This window comes from Acipenser ruthenus, chromosome 46 (assembly GCF_902713425.1).
Source record: "Acipenser ruthenus chromosome 46, fAciRut3.2 maternal haplotype, whole genome shotgun sequence".
NCBI classification, from domain to species: Eukaryota; Metazoa; Chordata; class Actinopteri; order Acipenseriformes; family Acipenseridae; genus Acipenser; species Acipenser ruthenus.
Genome location: NC_081234.1, coordinates 1,368,712 through 1,385,035, shown reverse-complemented (window position 1 = coordinate 1,385,035; position 16,324 = coordinate 1,368,712). Strand labels below are relative to the sequence as shown.

Below are 16,324 nucleotides of genomic sequence, written 5' to 3'. Positions count from 1 at the left end.
CTGATCGTACAGCTTGGGGGAATTTTTTTTTTTACATAGGCAACAAGCAAAGTGGTGCATTTTTTTTTAAATACATGCTTTTAAAATAAAAGAATCTTAACAGATTTAGAAGTGTGCAATTGACTTGACTGAATCCACCCTTCAAGTTTTGAAAACGTAGGACTCGCGTTTTATTTAGTTCAGAGTAGATTTAGCTGTGAGCCTGGTAACTGGAAACAGAACTGTGTGCAGGGCAATTTTATATTCACATCCCTCACAGCATTGCATTGAATTGCCTTCCCTTTAAACTTTTACCACAATGTGCTGAGCAGTACATTTATGAAGTGTAATAAACACTGCCAAATCAAACCCTTCTCTCACTGGAAATAAATGTGTGTTATTTCCTTCATTACTTCTTTTTCCTTTTTCTTTTTGTGTGAATGTATTAACAGTGTAATTAAGGGAACCCCTGGAGGCATGCCAATAGTAATGCTCTTTGTTAAGCACAGCATGATGGAGCAGGCAGGGGTGGGCATAATGAAAAGGCATACACGTTTAACAGGGAAATCAGCAAGAGTTTAAAAAACAGACACATTATTTAATTCGTTACCACGAGTACAACAGCGTTCTCATAGGAGGAAGCTATATGTTTTCCCATAGTTATTCTGCTATGCATTTACAATGGTTTTGTCATGTTTTTAGATAGGTTGTAGTATACCCCTCTGGGCTTTACAATGCTGCCCTATGCTTTACCACACCTCTCTGGGCTTTACCATGCTTCCCTATGCTTTACCACACCTCACTGTGCTTTACAATGCATCCCTATGCTTTACCATACCTCTCTGTGCTTTACAATGCTTCCCTATGCTTTACCACACCTCACTGTGCTTTACAATGCATCCCTATGCTTTACCAGACCTCTCTGTGCTTTACAATGCTTCCCTATGCTTTACCAGACCTCTCTGTGCTTCACAATGCTTCCCTATGCTTTACCAGACCTCTCTGTGCTTTACAATGCTTGCCTATGCTTTACCATCCCTCTCTGTGCTTTACAATGCTTGCCTATGCTTTACCACACCTCTCTGTGCTTTACAATGCTGCCCTATGCTTTACCATCCCTCTCTGTGCTTTACAATGCTTGCCTATGCTTTACCAGACCTCTATGTGCTTTACAATGCTTCACCAGACCTCTCTGTGCTTTACAATGCTTCCCTATGCTTCACCAGACCTCTCTGTGCTTTACAATGCTTCCCTATGCTTCACCAGACCTCTCTGTGCTTTACAATGCTTCCCTATGCTTTACCATCCCTCTCTGTGCTTTACAATGCTTGCCTATGCTTTACCAGACCTCTATGTGCTTTACAATGCTTCACCAGACCTCTCTGTGCTTTACAATGCTTGCCTATGCTTTACCATCCCTCTCTGTGCTTTACAATGCTTGCCTATGCTTTACCACACCTCTCTGTGCTTTACAATGCTGCCCTATGCTTTACCACACCTCTCTGTGCTTTACAATGCTGCCCTATGCTTTACCATCCCTCTCTGTGCTTTACAATGCTTGCCTATGCTTTACCAGACCTCTATGTGCTTTACAATGCTTCACCAGACCTCTCTGTGCTTTACAATGCTTCCCTATGCTTCACCAGACCTCTCTGTGCTTTACAATGCTTCCCTATGCTTCACCAGACCTCTCTGTGCTTTACAATGCTTGCCTATGCTTTACCATCCCTCTCTGTGCTTTACAATGCTTGCCTATGCTTTACCAGACCTCTATGTGCTTTACAATGCTTCACCAGACCTCTCTGTGCTTTACAATGCTTGCCTATGCTTTACCATCCCTCTCTGTGCTTTACAATGCTTGCCTATGCTTTACCACACCTCTCTGTGCTTTACAATGCTGCCCTATGCTTTACCACACCTCTCTGTGCTTTACAATGCTGCCCTATGCTTTACCATCCCTCTCTGTGCTTTACAATGCTTGCCTATGCTTTACCAGACCTCTATGTGCTTTACAATGCTTCACCAGACCTCTCTGTGCTTTACAATGCTTCCCTATGCTTCACCAGACCTCTCTGTGCTTTACAATGCTTCCCTATGCTTCACCAGACCTCTCTGTGCTTTACAATGCTTCCCTATGCTTCACCAGACCTCTCTGTGCTTTACAATGCTTGCCTATGCTTTACCAGACCTCTATGTGCTTTACAATGCTTCACCAGACCTCTCTGTGCTTTACAATGCTTGCCTATGCTTTACCATCCCTCTCTGTGCTTTACAATGCTTGCCTATGCTTTACCACACCTCTCTGTGCTTTACAATGCTTGCCTATGCTTTACCACACCTCTCTGTGCTTTACAATGCTTGCCTATGCTTTACCACACCTCTCTGTGCTTTACAATGCTTCCCTATGCTTTACCACACCTCTCTGTGCTTTACAGTGCTGCCCTATGCTTTACCACACCTCTCTGTGCTTTACAATGCTTCCCTATGCTTTACCACACCTCTCTGTGCTTTACAGAGCTGCCCTATGCTTTACCACACCTCTCTGTGCTTTATTACACTTCGCTTGGTAGACTTTCTATAAGGGTAAACGGAGAGCATTCTATTAGTGTATGAAGCTTCAAAAGTCATTTTTAAGTGTTTCTTTTTTTTTTACATCCCCTTCCTTACTATCTAATAGTGTTTGTAATCATTCTCTTCTCGGTTCTAAAGCACATGCAGGTTTTCACATTATTTTGCTTTCGAATGTGTTCTCTTTCCTATATTGCTAGAGCACTCTGCAGTGCTGAGTGGAGTTCCCTTTCCTATACTGCTAGAGAGCTCTGCAGTGCTGAGTGGAGTTCTCTTTCCTATACTGCTAGAGAGCTCTGCAGTGCTGAGTGGAGTTCTCTTTCCTATACTGCTAGAGCACTCTGCAATGCTGAGTGGAGTTCTCTTTCCTATACTGCTAGAGCACTCTGCAGTGCTGAGTGGAGTTCTCTTTCCTATACTGCTAGAGCACTCTGCAGTGCTGAGTGGAGTTCTCTTTCCTATACTGCTAGAGCACTCTGCAGTGCTGAGTGGAGTTCTCTTTCCTATACTGCTAGAGTGCTCTGCAGTGCTGAGTGGAGTTCTCTTTCCTATACTGCTAGAGAGCTCTGCAGTGCTGAGTGGAGTTCTCTTTCCTATATTGCTAGAGTGCTCCGTATTTAATTACATTTCTTATCATTTAAACTTTTGTCACCAATAAATTGATGAATTTAATAAAAGCTGCTAAATTAAATCCTAATACTCTTTCTTTGGAAATAAATCTGTTTTATTCCCTTCATTACTTTCTTTTTTTCGGTTTCCTTTCATTTTAGTTTTAATGTATTATTCATTTAGAACAATTTTAATGAGGGAAACCTCTGGCAATCCAATAGTAATGCTCTTTGATAAGGACAGCATAATGGAGCAGGCAGGGGTGGGCATAATGAAAAGGCGCACACATTTAACAGGGAAATCAGTTTTAAAAACATTATTTTATTCATTACCATGAGTACCTGCGCTTTACCTATACACTGGGGCTAATCGAGCTTATCATTAAACCTGGAAATGGTGAAAATGCCACGCAGTAGGAGTCTTATTTCCATCCCTGGAGTCTGTCACCTTTTTATGAAGCAGTTGAGTTTAACTCCTGGTAGATTTAATCTTGTAATTTTTCCACTCTGTGTGTTTCTGATTCACCTCGTTGTGTCTGCACTTCCTGTCCGCAGCGGCCACTTCCTGTTCTGCGGTCATGTCCACGTCCATGCTGTCCTGCCTGCTCCTGCACAGACACCGCAAGGTAAATCTGCCATTGCCTGTGGCGCCACCTGGTGGATCAGGGGTGACATTGCATTGTATTTTCCTCAAGTTTTTTGTTTTGTTTGTAAGGGCTTTTGTAGGCCGAATTAGCTGAACGTACACATTAAAAAACAGTGCAATGCACATACAGAGGGTCTTCATGCAATCAACAGTTTACTATCAGAATATACTCAGAGTATAGGAGCCTGCAGCTTTGCCCAATGTAGGCAAACCTGCATGCAAATTGCCCAATCCATACTTCATGTATTACATGGTGCTCAGCCCACAGTGAGGGGAAAAAAACAGACACACAATCAATGCATAGGCCTGTGCATTTTAAACAAGGACTATAAATTCATTTTTTGTGTTAACCACTGTCCATGTAGGTTTGAGTCTTTGTATTTGCATAGTAGTGTACAATGTAAGGCCATTCATTTCATATGCAGTGTTTCTTCCAAGTCTTTTCCGTATACAGTTAAATGCTGTGCACATGCAGTCTAATACATGGTGCAGGAGTTTATAAAAGTAGAAGGCTTCTTAGGATGGCATTTCAGGCATAGGTGTAGAAAGTAACCTGGAACAGAACTGTCTGCAGAGAACTGAAGTAAATGACGATCAGCTGCCAAATGTTTAGACTGTGGGTTCAGTAGTTGGTTCACCCCCTTATTGAGGTAAAAAATGAAATGAAATATTGCATAGAAGAATCGCACTTAGGGTAATTCACTCTGAGGGACTGGGGTGAGCTTGAGTTGATCGGAAAATGTAAGAAAGTGCTGCCATACTGTGTAGAATTGTAATATTTAAATGTGAACGGTTTAGGAAATTAAACCGAATGTCAGTGCTGAATGTCTAAAGTTATAATGTCTAACTGCTACCCCCTGATTGAACCCGTGTCTGTGCAGCAGGGCGTGGCTGTGCCGCAGCTGGCTCGTGATTTCTCCTGGCTGCTGGAGGAGGTCCTGTTCAGGAATCGGGACGTGGGGTTCGGGGGGAGCCTTCCTGAGGTGCTGTGCCACTCCATGACCCTGCTACGGGACAGCCTGGTGCTCTGCACATCCCCCTCCGCCCCCGCCCCTCTCGTCGCACCCCGGAGCACCCCGCAGGCCGCCATGACCCTCTCCCGACACTGTGGGGCGCTGCAGCACCTCTTCATACACGAAGCCGTCGGGGGTGAGAGGGGAGGAGCTTTCCCAACCACAGCTTAATGTTGGAAGTCAGGCCCAGCCCCTATGAAAGTGTAGCGTAGCAGTATTGCAATTCCCCCCTATGCCTTTCCCATGGTTATACTGTGTATTTACCCTGGTTTGCCATTTTTTTTAATGTGCTTTACCATACCTCTTTGAGCTTTACAGTGCTTACCTATGCTTTACCGTGCATTCACTATGCGTTATCATACCTTGTAATGCTTTTACTATTGGAATCATTTATAAGGGAGAACACGCGTTAGATTAAAGGGGAACTGTAATGCAAATTAATGTATAATAATTTCAATAGAAAACATGTTAACTAAAGCTTTTGACCCATTTTCAGCCTCTCATTGAGCAGTATATCGTATAAAAACCATTAAAACAAATTAACATCGAATGTATTGGAGCTCTCTTCCGTGGTGCTTTGTGTGACATCCTGTCGGTGACTCTCTCTATAGTCGCACACAGTATTCTATTGAGCGGATTTCCCGTTCCTATATTATTTAGTCATTGTTTTGTTATGGCCGCCCTTTGTTGGCTCAGGCACACAGAAATACTTTTTGTTTCTGTTTTTCCTTTTGTTATTTTGCACCCGAACGCTTTGTATTCCGACAGAATTCACCCTGCCGGCGTTCACTGGTGTGGGGGGGCTGTCAGCGATCTGACGGAACTACTTTACCTGATGCCATCTTCAGAAACAACACTTTGTTTTAGTGCTTACTGTACTTAAGTGTGCAAAGTTAAGCTTCTTCTCTCTCTCTTGCTGCACCAGCCTGTGCTGTCAGTGCCATGCTGTCTGAGATGATGGACTGTGTGAACATTGATGAGATGGACTTCGACGTGGCGCTGTGCCAAGAGGAGCTGACAGAGCGAGTGGCACAGCTGTGCCAGTTACTGCCCAGCGAGGCCCTGCTGCTGCCAGTGGGTAACTTCAATATCCCTGCTGTGATAGAGATCAGGGCAGGGTTTACAGCACTGAGCTGTGTAGCTGTGCTAGTTACACCTGTGCTGTGTCAGACTGAGAGCAGTGAGCGATCGGGGCAGGGTTAGAGACTGAGGGCAGTGAGCGATCGGGGCAGGGTTAGAGACTGAGAGCAGTGAGAGATCGGGGCAGGGTTAGAGACTGAGAGCAGTGAGAGATCGGGGCAGGGTTAGAGACTGAGAGCAGTGAGAGATCGGGGCAGGGTTAGAGACTGAGAGCAGTGAGAGATCGGGGCAGGGTTAGAGACTGAGAGCAGTGAGAGATCGGGGCAGGGTTAGAGACTGAGAGCAGTGAGAGATCGGGGCAGGGTTGGAGACTGAGAGCAGTGAGAGATCGGGGCAGGGTTGGAGACTGAGAGCAGTGAGAGATCGGGGCAGGGTTAGAGACTGAGAGCAGTGAGAGATCGGGGCAGGGTTAGAGACTGAGAGCAGTGAGAGATCGGGGCAGGGTTAGAGACTGAGAGCAGTGAGAGATCGGGGCAGGGTTAGAGACTGAGAGCAGTGAGAGATCGGGGCAGGGTTGGAGACTGAGAGCAGTGAGAGATCGGGGCAGGGTTGGAGACTGAGAGCAGTGAGAGATCGGGGCAGGGTTAGAGACTGAGAGCAGTGAGAGATCGGGGCAGGGTTAGAGACTGAGAGCAGTGAGAGATCGGGGCAGGGTTAGAGACTGAGAGCAGTGAGAGATCGGGGCAGGGTTAGAGACTGAGAGCAGTGAGAGATCGGGGCAGGGTTAGAGACTGAGAGCAGTGAGAGATCGGGGCAGGGTTAGAGACTGAGAGCAGTGAGAGATCGGGGTAGGGTTAGAGACTGAGAGCAGTGAGAGATCGGGGCAGGGTTAGAGACTGAGAGCAGTGAGAGATCGGGGCAGGGTTAGAGACTGAGAGCAGTGAGAGATCGGGGCAGGGTTAGAGACTGAGAGCAGTGAGAGATCGGGGCAGGGTTAGAGACTGAGAGCAGTGAGAGATCGGGGCAGGGTTAGCGAATGAGAGCAGTGAGAGATCGGGGCAGGGTTACAGACTGAGAGCAGTGAGAGATCGGGGCAGGGTTACAGACTGTGAGCAGTGAGAGATCGGGGCAGGGTTAGAGACTGAGAGCAGTGAGAGATCGGGGCAGGGTTACAGACTGAGAGCAGTGAGAGATCGGGGCAGGGTTAGAGACTGAGAGCAGTGAGAGATCGGGGCAGGGTTAGAGACTGAGAGCAGTGAGAGATCGGGGCAGGGTTAGAGAATGAGAGCAGTGAGAGATCGGGGCGGGGTTAGAGACTGAGAGCAGTGAGAGATCGGGGCGGGGTTAGAGACAGAGCAGTGAGAGATCGGGGCAGGGTTAGACCGAGAGCAGTGAGCGATCGGGGCAGGGTTAGAGACTGAGAGCAGTGAGAGATCGGGGCAGGGTTAGAGACTGAGAGCAGTGAGAGATCGGGGCAGGGTTAGAGACTGAGAGCAGTGAGAGATCGGGACAGGGTTAGAGACTGAGAGCAGTGAGAGATCGGGGCAGGGTTAGAGACAGAGCAGTGAGAGATCGGGGCAGGGTTACAGACTGAGAGCAGTGAGAGATCGGGGCAGGGTTAGAGAATGAGAGCAGTGAGAGATCGGGGCAGGGTTAGAGAATGAGAGCAGTGAGAGATCGGGGCGGGGTTAGAGACTGAGAGCAGTGAGAGATCGGGGCAGGGTTAGAGACTGAGAGCAGTGAGAGATCGGGGCAGGGTTAGAGACTGAGAGCAGTGAGAGATCGGGGCAGGGTTAGAGACTGAGAGCAGTGAGAGATCGGGGCAGGGTTAGACCGAGAGCAGTGAGCGATCGGGGCAGGGTTAGAGACTGAGAGCAGTGAGAGATCGGGGCAGGGTTAGAGACTGAGAGCAGTGAGAGATCGGGGCAGGGTTAGAGACTGAGAGCAGTGAGAGATCGGGACAGGGTTAGAGACTGAGAGCAGTGAGAGATCGGGGCAGGGTTAGAGACTGAGAGCAGTGAGAGATCGGGGCAGGGTTAGACTGAGAGCAGTGAGAGATCGGGGCAGGGTTAGAGACTGAGAGCAGTGAGAGATCGGGGCAGGGTTAGAGACTGAGAGCAGTGAGAGAGGGGCAGGGAGAGACTGAGAGCAGTTACAATTCAGCTGCTTCTAGTGAGTAACCCAGTGAGGGATTTTAATCTATTTTAAATACAACAGGGATTACTATTATTCTGCTGTTTTAATCCGACTATGAACTCCCTATTTGAGGAATCCATTCCAAAGCTGTCAATACATCTTGCTTGGAAAAAGAAGAGAGAGAGTTCTGGGCAGTGTTTACAGTATTGAACTGTGCAGACCTGCCAGTTAGCCTGATGTTTCACAGCAGAGAGATGCAGGGAGTGAGGGGGTTTAATTAAACCCATAAATATAAAGACAGAAAAAAGCAGCAGTGGTTTTACTGCCTACATTCCTCATTAGCTTCCTGGCGCACATGAAATCCTTCCAGGGTGTTCTGTTTCATTATGTTTTACTTGTCTGACTCTGCAATCCAATACTTTTTTTCCTTATTTCTTCTCAATGGTAATGACCAAGTTGCTGAATCAAGTTATGATTTTATACAGGGCAAGTTACGGAGCACTCTGAGGTCACTGTGCTCGAATGAGAACCTCTCCTAATCCAGTGGGTGGTATTGTGCCTCTTGTGCACATCTGTCCGTTATATAATGTGCAAGTTTGACATGTTATAGCAAACGTGTATTTTCATTTTATAACATGATCGCTACTGTAAGAAAACAAATACCCGTGTGGTATAAAATGTGTTTCTTTCCAAACTGCACACCTGGGAGCAAGTGGAAGTGCAGAATGGCTTTGAGAGTTCTAGAATGGCTTTGGTACAATCACTGTAACTTCTTGTTTCACAGACCCTGATTTAGCACTTGTCGGGGTTTACCTTAACATTACAGTCCTAACATTAGTGCTGATGAGGTCTGTGTGCCAGTGATGTGCATGTCCAGTCTTGGGTCCATTTCTTCATTCTCCAGCCACCATCTCGTCATCTTTTGCAGACTATCCAGTGAGGAGGAGGGAGGGGTGTGGGCTCGTCACAGTAGATCACGTCTGGCCTGGAACGCCTGCTCCTTTCCATATTTAAAAGCCAATGGACACCTTGCCATCCCAAGGATGAAATAAGACTCCCACTGAATAGTAGTTTGATCCATTACTGGATTTACTATGAGTTTTGTAATAGGACTCACCTGAGCTTGTTACTGAAACTGTAGCTAATTAAGCTCATTGTAAAACAGGGAATGGATGAAACTGCTATGCAATAGGAGGCTTAATTCTCTCCCTGTGTTTCAAAGCTGATGGAAAAATTACAAATGCATGAAAATCTGTTGGTAAAATCTTACTGAATTGTGTGTTTTGTGTTCTTCTCCAGCCCTGTCAGTCGGTGTACAGTTTTGCTCAGGATTCGATCGACAGTCTGGTGCGCTGTGGGATCCTCGTTATGGAGGAGGTGAGTCCTGAAAGTGCTATATACTGTAAGTGGTTCAGCTTCCTGCTCACTGGGATAGCCTCTCACTAGCCCCACCCCCGTGTTTTGCTGTGGTGTTTAACACTGCTCTCGATCTCTTCTCAGCTGCCTCGAGAGCGCCCCCTGTGTGACCTGTGGGGTCGGCGTCAGGCTCTGCTGTGGAAGTCCTTCGATGACCTCTCGAACAGTGACAGCGACTGTGAGGAGCCACCGGACCGCCGGTCCTACAAGGTGACGTGGAGCTGGCTGCTTCTTCCTCCTAACTTCAATCAGCACAATTCAAACGGAAATCTCTTAAGAATCCAGAACTACTGAACACTCGAGAAACGCTAAAAGAAACTTAACATTTTTTTGTTTCTTTAATATTTTTAAAACTATAAATAGGCTAGCATTTCAGCTAGTGTCTTTTTTAATATTTTGTGTTATTTAAGTTTGTAATCGGGGATAGAAATAAGACTCCTATTGCATAGCAGTTTCACCCATTCCGGGTTTTACAAACTGCTATACAATTCCATCCCTGGTAGTAATGAGGTTTGCTGTATGGCTCTTTGAGGAACGAGGTTTGCTGTTTGCTGTAGACCTTCAACTCCCCACTCAGTGCTTTTTTATAAAAATGGGTAGCATTTTGGGGTAGCCCATGCGAGGCCGATTACTCGTTGAAGTCCTGAAAGGAGAGTGTTTATCTGTTCTGGGGCTCAGCCCCGGTCATTCTGCAGTAGCACACTGTAAATCTGTTCTGGGGCTCGGCCCCGGTCATTCTGCAGTAGCACACTGTAAATCTGTTCTGGGGCTCGGCCCCGGTCATTCTGCAGTAGCGCACTGTAAATCTGTTCTGGGGCTCGGCCCCGGTCATTCTGCAGTAGCGCACTGTAAATCTGTTCTGGGGCTCGGCCCCGGTCATTCTGCAGTAGCGCACTGTAAATCTGTTCTGGGGCTCGGCCCCGGTCATTCTGCAGTAGCGCACTGTAAATCTGTTCTGGGGCTCGGCCCCGGTCATTCTGCAGTAGCACACTGTAAATCTGTTCTGGGGCTCGGCCCCGGTCATTCTGCAGTAGCACACTGTAATTGCTTATGATTTATTTTATTTGTGTGTGCTTTAGCTGAACCAGCCCAATCACTGCCCAGACTTCTTCTTCTTCCTGTGCAGTGTCCTCAGCCCCCTGCTGAGGGCGCTGTCCTGGTCTGTCTGTGGACTCCAGCACCTCTACTCCCCACTCACAGGTCAGTACAGCGGCACATTCAACACACACACACACACACACACACATTTGTTTGTAGTGTATGTGAGGACTTTGCATGGACTCCTAATTATTCCTAGGGTCAACAAAAGCCAACACGGGAGGAGGTGGGGCTTTTTCTTGTAGAGCTCCTGAATTCTGGAATGCTCTGCCTTCGTTTGTCAGGGAAGCTGGGACCGTTACAGATTTCAAGTCAAGACTAAAAATGCACTTTTATAAAATGGCTTTCTTATCTTAGTGGGTTTTAATGTAACTTTAAAATTGCTGCTTGTGTATTATTATGTGTATACTGTTATTTAAATCTGTTATTTAAATGGTCTGACTGTGGCAGTTGTATGTGTGCCATTCCATACACATGTATTGTGGTTTGTTCTTTTTTCCTGCTATGTACTGTACTGTGCTTTGCGATACTTTTGTACAAAAAGTGCTATATATAAATGCAATAAATAAATATCCCAGCAGAAGTATCCCGTATCTTCCAGCCCCCCTGTGGTAACTCCTGGAACACTCGCACTCTCTCTCCAGTATGCATGCTGCTGTCCTGACAGACGGTTTGAGATGTACAGGCTATGCTCACTCATGTTATTTTGGCACAGTACAGTTTTCCTGTTCAACACCTTTATTGCAGAAAATCTCTTTGAATACATTAATGTAATGATGCAACACATTCCGCGTTGCTGAGAACATGTCAAATGGAAAATGCCGTGCATTCAATCAGTCAATCGGGCCTGTCCCTGTGTTGTTTAAACTTACATTTTCTTTCAGTGCAGGAGTGTTTACTTTATCCCGCGTAGCTTTCATTAAACTCCCATAAGGGAATCCTAACCCTAACTAGGTGCAAATCCATTCAGCGCCTTGTAAGTTAACAGCAAAATCTTAATGAATTCTATACTGCACAGGGAGCCAGTGTAAAGAAGCCAAAACTGGGGTAATATGTTCACTTTCTCTGGTTTTAATCAGAATTCTAGCGGCGGTATTCTGAACAAGCTGCAAACGGGATACCACACATTTTGGCATAGAAAAGTGCTTTACAATGATCCATTGACAAGCCTGCTTGTTCACAGAGTCGGAGTGCATTGAACGCATGCAGGGATTCCTCCTTGACAAGACCCAGGGAGAGTCCTCTTACTTTGGTGAGTTTGTAGATGAATAAATCCTGCAGTCAGTCAAAGAAAGGGTGGCGGTCTGCTGGTTTTATTACTCTCAGAATGTATGCCTGTGACAAGGCAGCTGCTTGAGAACAGGCTCATTCTCCAGTGTAATACTGTTTCATCACTGAAGCAATTCCCACATGCTCAGCATTGCCTCTTTCAACCTGTAAATCTTTTTTTGTTTTTTTCTCTCTTCATACAGAAAGCGCTACCCTGGAGATGGCTGCCACTGCAGTCTGGACATTAAGAGACCTGGGAGTGAGTACAGGGCTCCAGTCCTTGCTTGTTACTGCAGTTCTGTCACCCTGTTCGTCACGGTGGAAATGTGCTGTGAACAAGCTGATTAGTTTGTTTGTTTTTTATTGACCTGAAGTTTTTTTTTTTTTTTCTTTTAAATAAGTGAGTTCCCCAGGTGAAGATGGATGATAGGAGACCTGCTTGTATTTATTTGGTCTTGTTGTAATTTCTTACACTCTAAGGCTGGTTAATACTTCAGTCGGGAGGCTGTCGGCAGCCTGAATTGAATATTCTTCAACTCTAGCTGGTCGCCTTTTATTTATTAGACGTTACTGATTAGTCCCCTGAGGTGCACAAGGACATGTGTTTTATGAACCAGCCTTTTTGCATTACTTTCCCCTCTTGCGGGGCCATATTCATGCATTTATGGATGTATATCTGACACTCCAGGGATAGAAATAAGATTCCCATTGCATAGCAGTTTCACCCTTTCCAGGTTTTACTACAAGCTTGATTGGTTAGTGTATAGGCAACAAGTGCAGGTGTGTCTTATTAAACTTGTAGTAAAAACAGGAATGGATCGAACTGCCATGCAGTGGGAGTCTTATTTCCATCCCTGCTTAACTCACAAGCATGGTTTGATTTGTTTTTATTTTCATTTTCAGGTTTTGAAAGAAGAGCCCGGGGAGGGTGGAGCTGTGTGTTTGCGACTCAGTGAAGCCTTTGAGCAGCCACTGGCCCAGGGGAAGCTGTGCAGGTTTATAGAACGGTTCCTGTATCACTGAACACGGGGAAGCTGTGCAGGTTTATAGCACGGTTCCTGTACCACTGAACAGGGGGAAGCTGTGCAGGTTTATAGAACGGTTCCTGTACCACTGAACAGGGGGAAGCTGTGCAGGTTTATAGCACGGTTCCTGTACCACTGAACAGGGGGAAGCTGTGCAGGTTTATAGCACGGTTCCTGTATCACTGAACAGGGGGAAGCTGTGCAGGTTTATAGAACGGTTCCTGTACCACTGAACAGGGGGAAGCTGTGCAGGTTTATAGCACGGTTCCTGTACCACTGAACAGGGGGAAGCTGTGCAGGTTTATAGCACGGTTCCTGTACCACTGAACAGGGGGAAGCTGTGCAGGTTTATAGAACGGTTCCTGTACCACTGAACAGGGGGAAGCTGTGCAGGTTTATAGAACGGTTTCTGTACTACTGAACAGTTCATGCTGTGCAGGGCGCAGTGGTTCTAAGTTCAGGTTCGAGGGCCTGTTCAATTGGTCTCAACCAGCGGTGGACAAACTTTCTTCTTTCCGGTCCTGGTCTTTGTTCCAGCCCTGTTCCTAAATTGTATGATTGAACCAATGAAGTAGTTCATGATCTCATTTTACCTGTTAAACCTGGAATGGAATTGCCTTCCAGGATCGGGATTGGACCCCCCTGGTCTAAACGATGGCGCATCATAATACCTCCACCATGTAAATCATTATTAGAAGGGGACTGGGAGAAAAATAACCATATCTATAACGATGTCTCTTCAAAGTATGCCAGATTTGGACCTGTTCTGTATGTTTGTAAGTGTTCAGTGGCTACCTCTAATCAAGGTGAGTGTATTTCTCATGCTCTCTTTACTGTGTCTTCATACACAGTGCAAGAGAACTCACACTCTAACTTGATTAGAGGCAGCCGCCAAACACTTAAACATATAACAAGTCATTCAATCTAAATTTCAAGAAGAAAACAGACCAAACCCTGATCTTAGCGTTCTTAATGTGTTTGATATAGAACCTGTTCAGAATGCTTTGTCACCGTCCCTCGAGTGCAAGATTGACACTCTGTTATTGGAAGCGTATCTGCTGCTGGGGATGTGACTCGGAATCGATATGCTTTTTGTTCCTTACTTATTTACAGATGTGTTTAATTGATTTGATATGTATTGTCTTGTATGCAGACACACATTGATGAGGGACACAAGTTGGCAGTTTCTTTAGAAAGATTTCAGGCAAAGTTACACAAAACAGTTTTATGTGGAGCTTGTTTTATTTCTATTTTGTATTTATTTTTTTTGTTCAGACATGCCGTTCTGATTTATTGTTTTTATTATACAAAGAAGCCCCTCAACATTACCAGAACGAGCCCCTTCTTTGTACATTATAGTTTGAAAATTAACTATGCAGAAAAAGGGAAGAGTAACATTTTGAATTTTTTTCTAATGCAGTCAGCACTCAAATATCCGACCCTATACAATTTTGACTTCAGTGATGGTTAAACGCGTGTGACGCATATCGGATTAATTCATTTTGGCCTGTTCCAACCCTTGTCCGTTTTTTCAGGGAACACAGATACAATGTCAAAAATACATAGCTGAAAGGGCTATGTTTTAAAATAAGTAGGCTTCCATTTATATGTACTGTAGTTGGTTTTGTTGGTATAGTACTATATTTTCAAGTGAATTAAAATACTTCTGAACGATATGATTCTGAAAATATCACTTGCTAAAGAGACGACTGTGGACTGTAATACAGCACCTACTTTTAAATCTGGTATGTATTGTAGCAGTAACGACCCATGAGCAAAATGAAATCATAATGTTACCCATGCACAGAACTGCGTAAAACGTAAAAGGCAATGCAATTTAGCAAAAGATTAAAAAAGCCAGTTTCCAGTTTTCAGTATTCAGAATTGCAAAATATAGTTCTCGATAAGCCCTAATGTCACAGTTCACTTGCAAATGAAAATGCACAAAAACAGCTAAAGATCACGGATTAAAAAAAAAGAAATGCATCACAGTGTCAAACTGTTCAATGATTAACTATTACATTACCGTAGCTTGTCTCGTTTGCTTTGTTTTTGCTGCATTTTCGTTGGGTGAAACTGGAGGCAGCGCTGTGTATCTGCACAATACAGACACCGACTTGGCATTTTGAGAAATAAATACAACAAAAAATGCAGACTGTGACGGATAAACAAGTACATTGCAACACTGAAGAGATGGGCTTTGTATCAGAAAACTGGAAAATCGTGTGTGACGGGCAAGAGCATTCATTTGTTTTTATGTGCGCGTGTGTGTATATAATGGGGATTGATTTTATTCTTAATATAAGGGTGGTAAAAAGCGACTGAAGTGAATCTGGGTCACTGAGGGTCATCTACCCTCATTTTCCTGGTACTGGGTGTGTATTTAAACACCGCAGTTACTGATGAAGACATTGTGTGATTTTCCTGTGTTTTAAAATAAGCTCTGAATCAACGCAGGGTTGATGAACTCTTAAAATCAAGCTCTACGTAGCTGGTGTACGTCAGCAGCTTGCAAACCCCAGCCTTGTCGTTCGACCTTGTGATGCGTGGGTATAGCGCTTTGCCATCTGTAAGGATTTCGCAAAACTCTTCCATCAAGTTGTTGTTAAATGTAACTTATGAGGATTTCTGCAGAGCGCCGTTTGTTCTTCACTTCAAGATGTTATCTGTTAATGTGCTTGGTCTCGCACCATACACTGTGCATCACGCCAGGGAAATAAGACCAGATTTGGTCAAGGAAGTTGCGTAAGCTAGCTGTGTATCTGTGCTGTAGGAAGTCATTTCTTTGCTCAACAGAAACATCTACACCGACGCCAGCTCAGGCATACCATCTCTGAAGCCTTGTGTGTGTATCACATGTGATTTGCTTTGTTCCTGATTTGCTGTATTCCAGAATAAACTCTTGATTGAAACTGAAGAAGACTGGCTTATTATTTTTAAGAAATTAAATTTATTCATATATATAAAATTAGCTTTCGAGTGAAGGTAAGAGAAAGCAGTAGCTATAGAATTCTGGGTAATGGGGATATGCAAATGTAGCATTAACAAGAGCCAATCAAATTGCTTGAAAGTTGCCAGAAGGCTTCTACATTCACGGTGTTTTAAAACTCAAGACTACAGCAGCTGCAGACATGTTGCACCCTGTTTGGGGCTCATCAGTGCAGTGTAACTGAAAAGCTCAGGAGAGTAAAGCTGCTGTTGTACTCAAGTTTTAAAACGCTGTGAATGTAGAAGCCTTGTGACAACTTCCACGTGATTTGATTGGCTCTTGTAATGCTGAAAATTGCATATTTTTGGATACAAAAGAGCAGTGGTCATGTAAGTTAAAAGGATGTGTTGAGAGTACAGCCAAGTGTGTCTCTATTGACTTCCACTGGTAATCTACAAGGTCAGTGCCTAATTCAGAAGTGTTTGTAAGTCCGTACAGAGTTTAATATACTGGTCAACAGCACCTCACTGAGATTACGCACTGGAGTGCACGAATGC

At 44.9% G+C, this 16,324-nt stretch overlaps 1 protein-coding gene across 1 annotated transcript in view; it reads left to right on the top strand.

The window, feature by feature from the left end:
* Positions 1-15,725, top strand: part of LOC117966114 (glycerol-3-phosphate acyltransferase 2, mitochondrial-like) — a 36,446-nt gene extending 20,721 nt beyond the window's left edge. The window contains exons 14-22 of the mRNA XM_059013738.1: positions 3,711-3,781; positions 4,683-4,950; positions 5,740-5,888; positions 9,330-9,407; positions 9,531-9,656; positions 10,526-10,646; positions 11,728-11,796; positions 12,017-12,072; positions 12,717-15,725. Of these exons, the coding sequence (XP_058869721.1) occupies positions 3,711-3,781; positions 4,683-4,950; positions 5,740-5,888; positions 9,330-9,407; positions 9,531-9,656; positions 10,526-10,646; positions 11,728-11,796; positions 12,017-12,072; positions 12,717-12,836 (1,058 nt within the window). The 3' untranslated portion in view covers positions 12,837-15,725. The remainder of the gene's footprint in view (positions 1-3,710; positions 3,782-4,682; positions 4,951-5,739; positions 5,889-9,329; positions 9,408-9,530; positions 9,657-10,525; positions 10,647-11,727; positions 11,797-12,016; positions 12,073-12,716) is intronic.
* Positions 15,726-16,324: the final 599 nt, after the last annotated feature.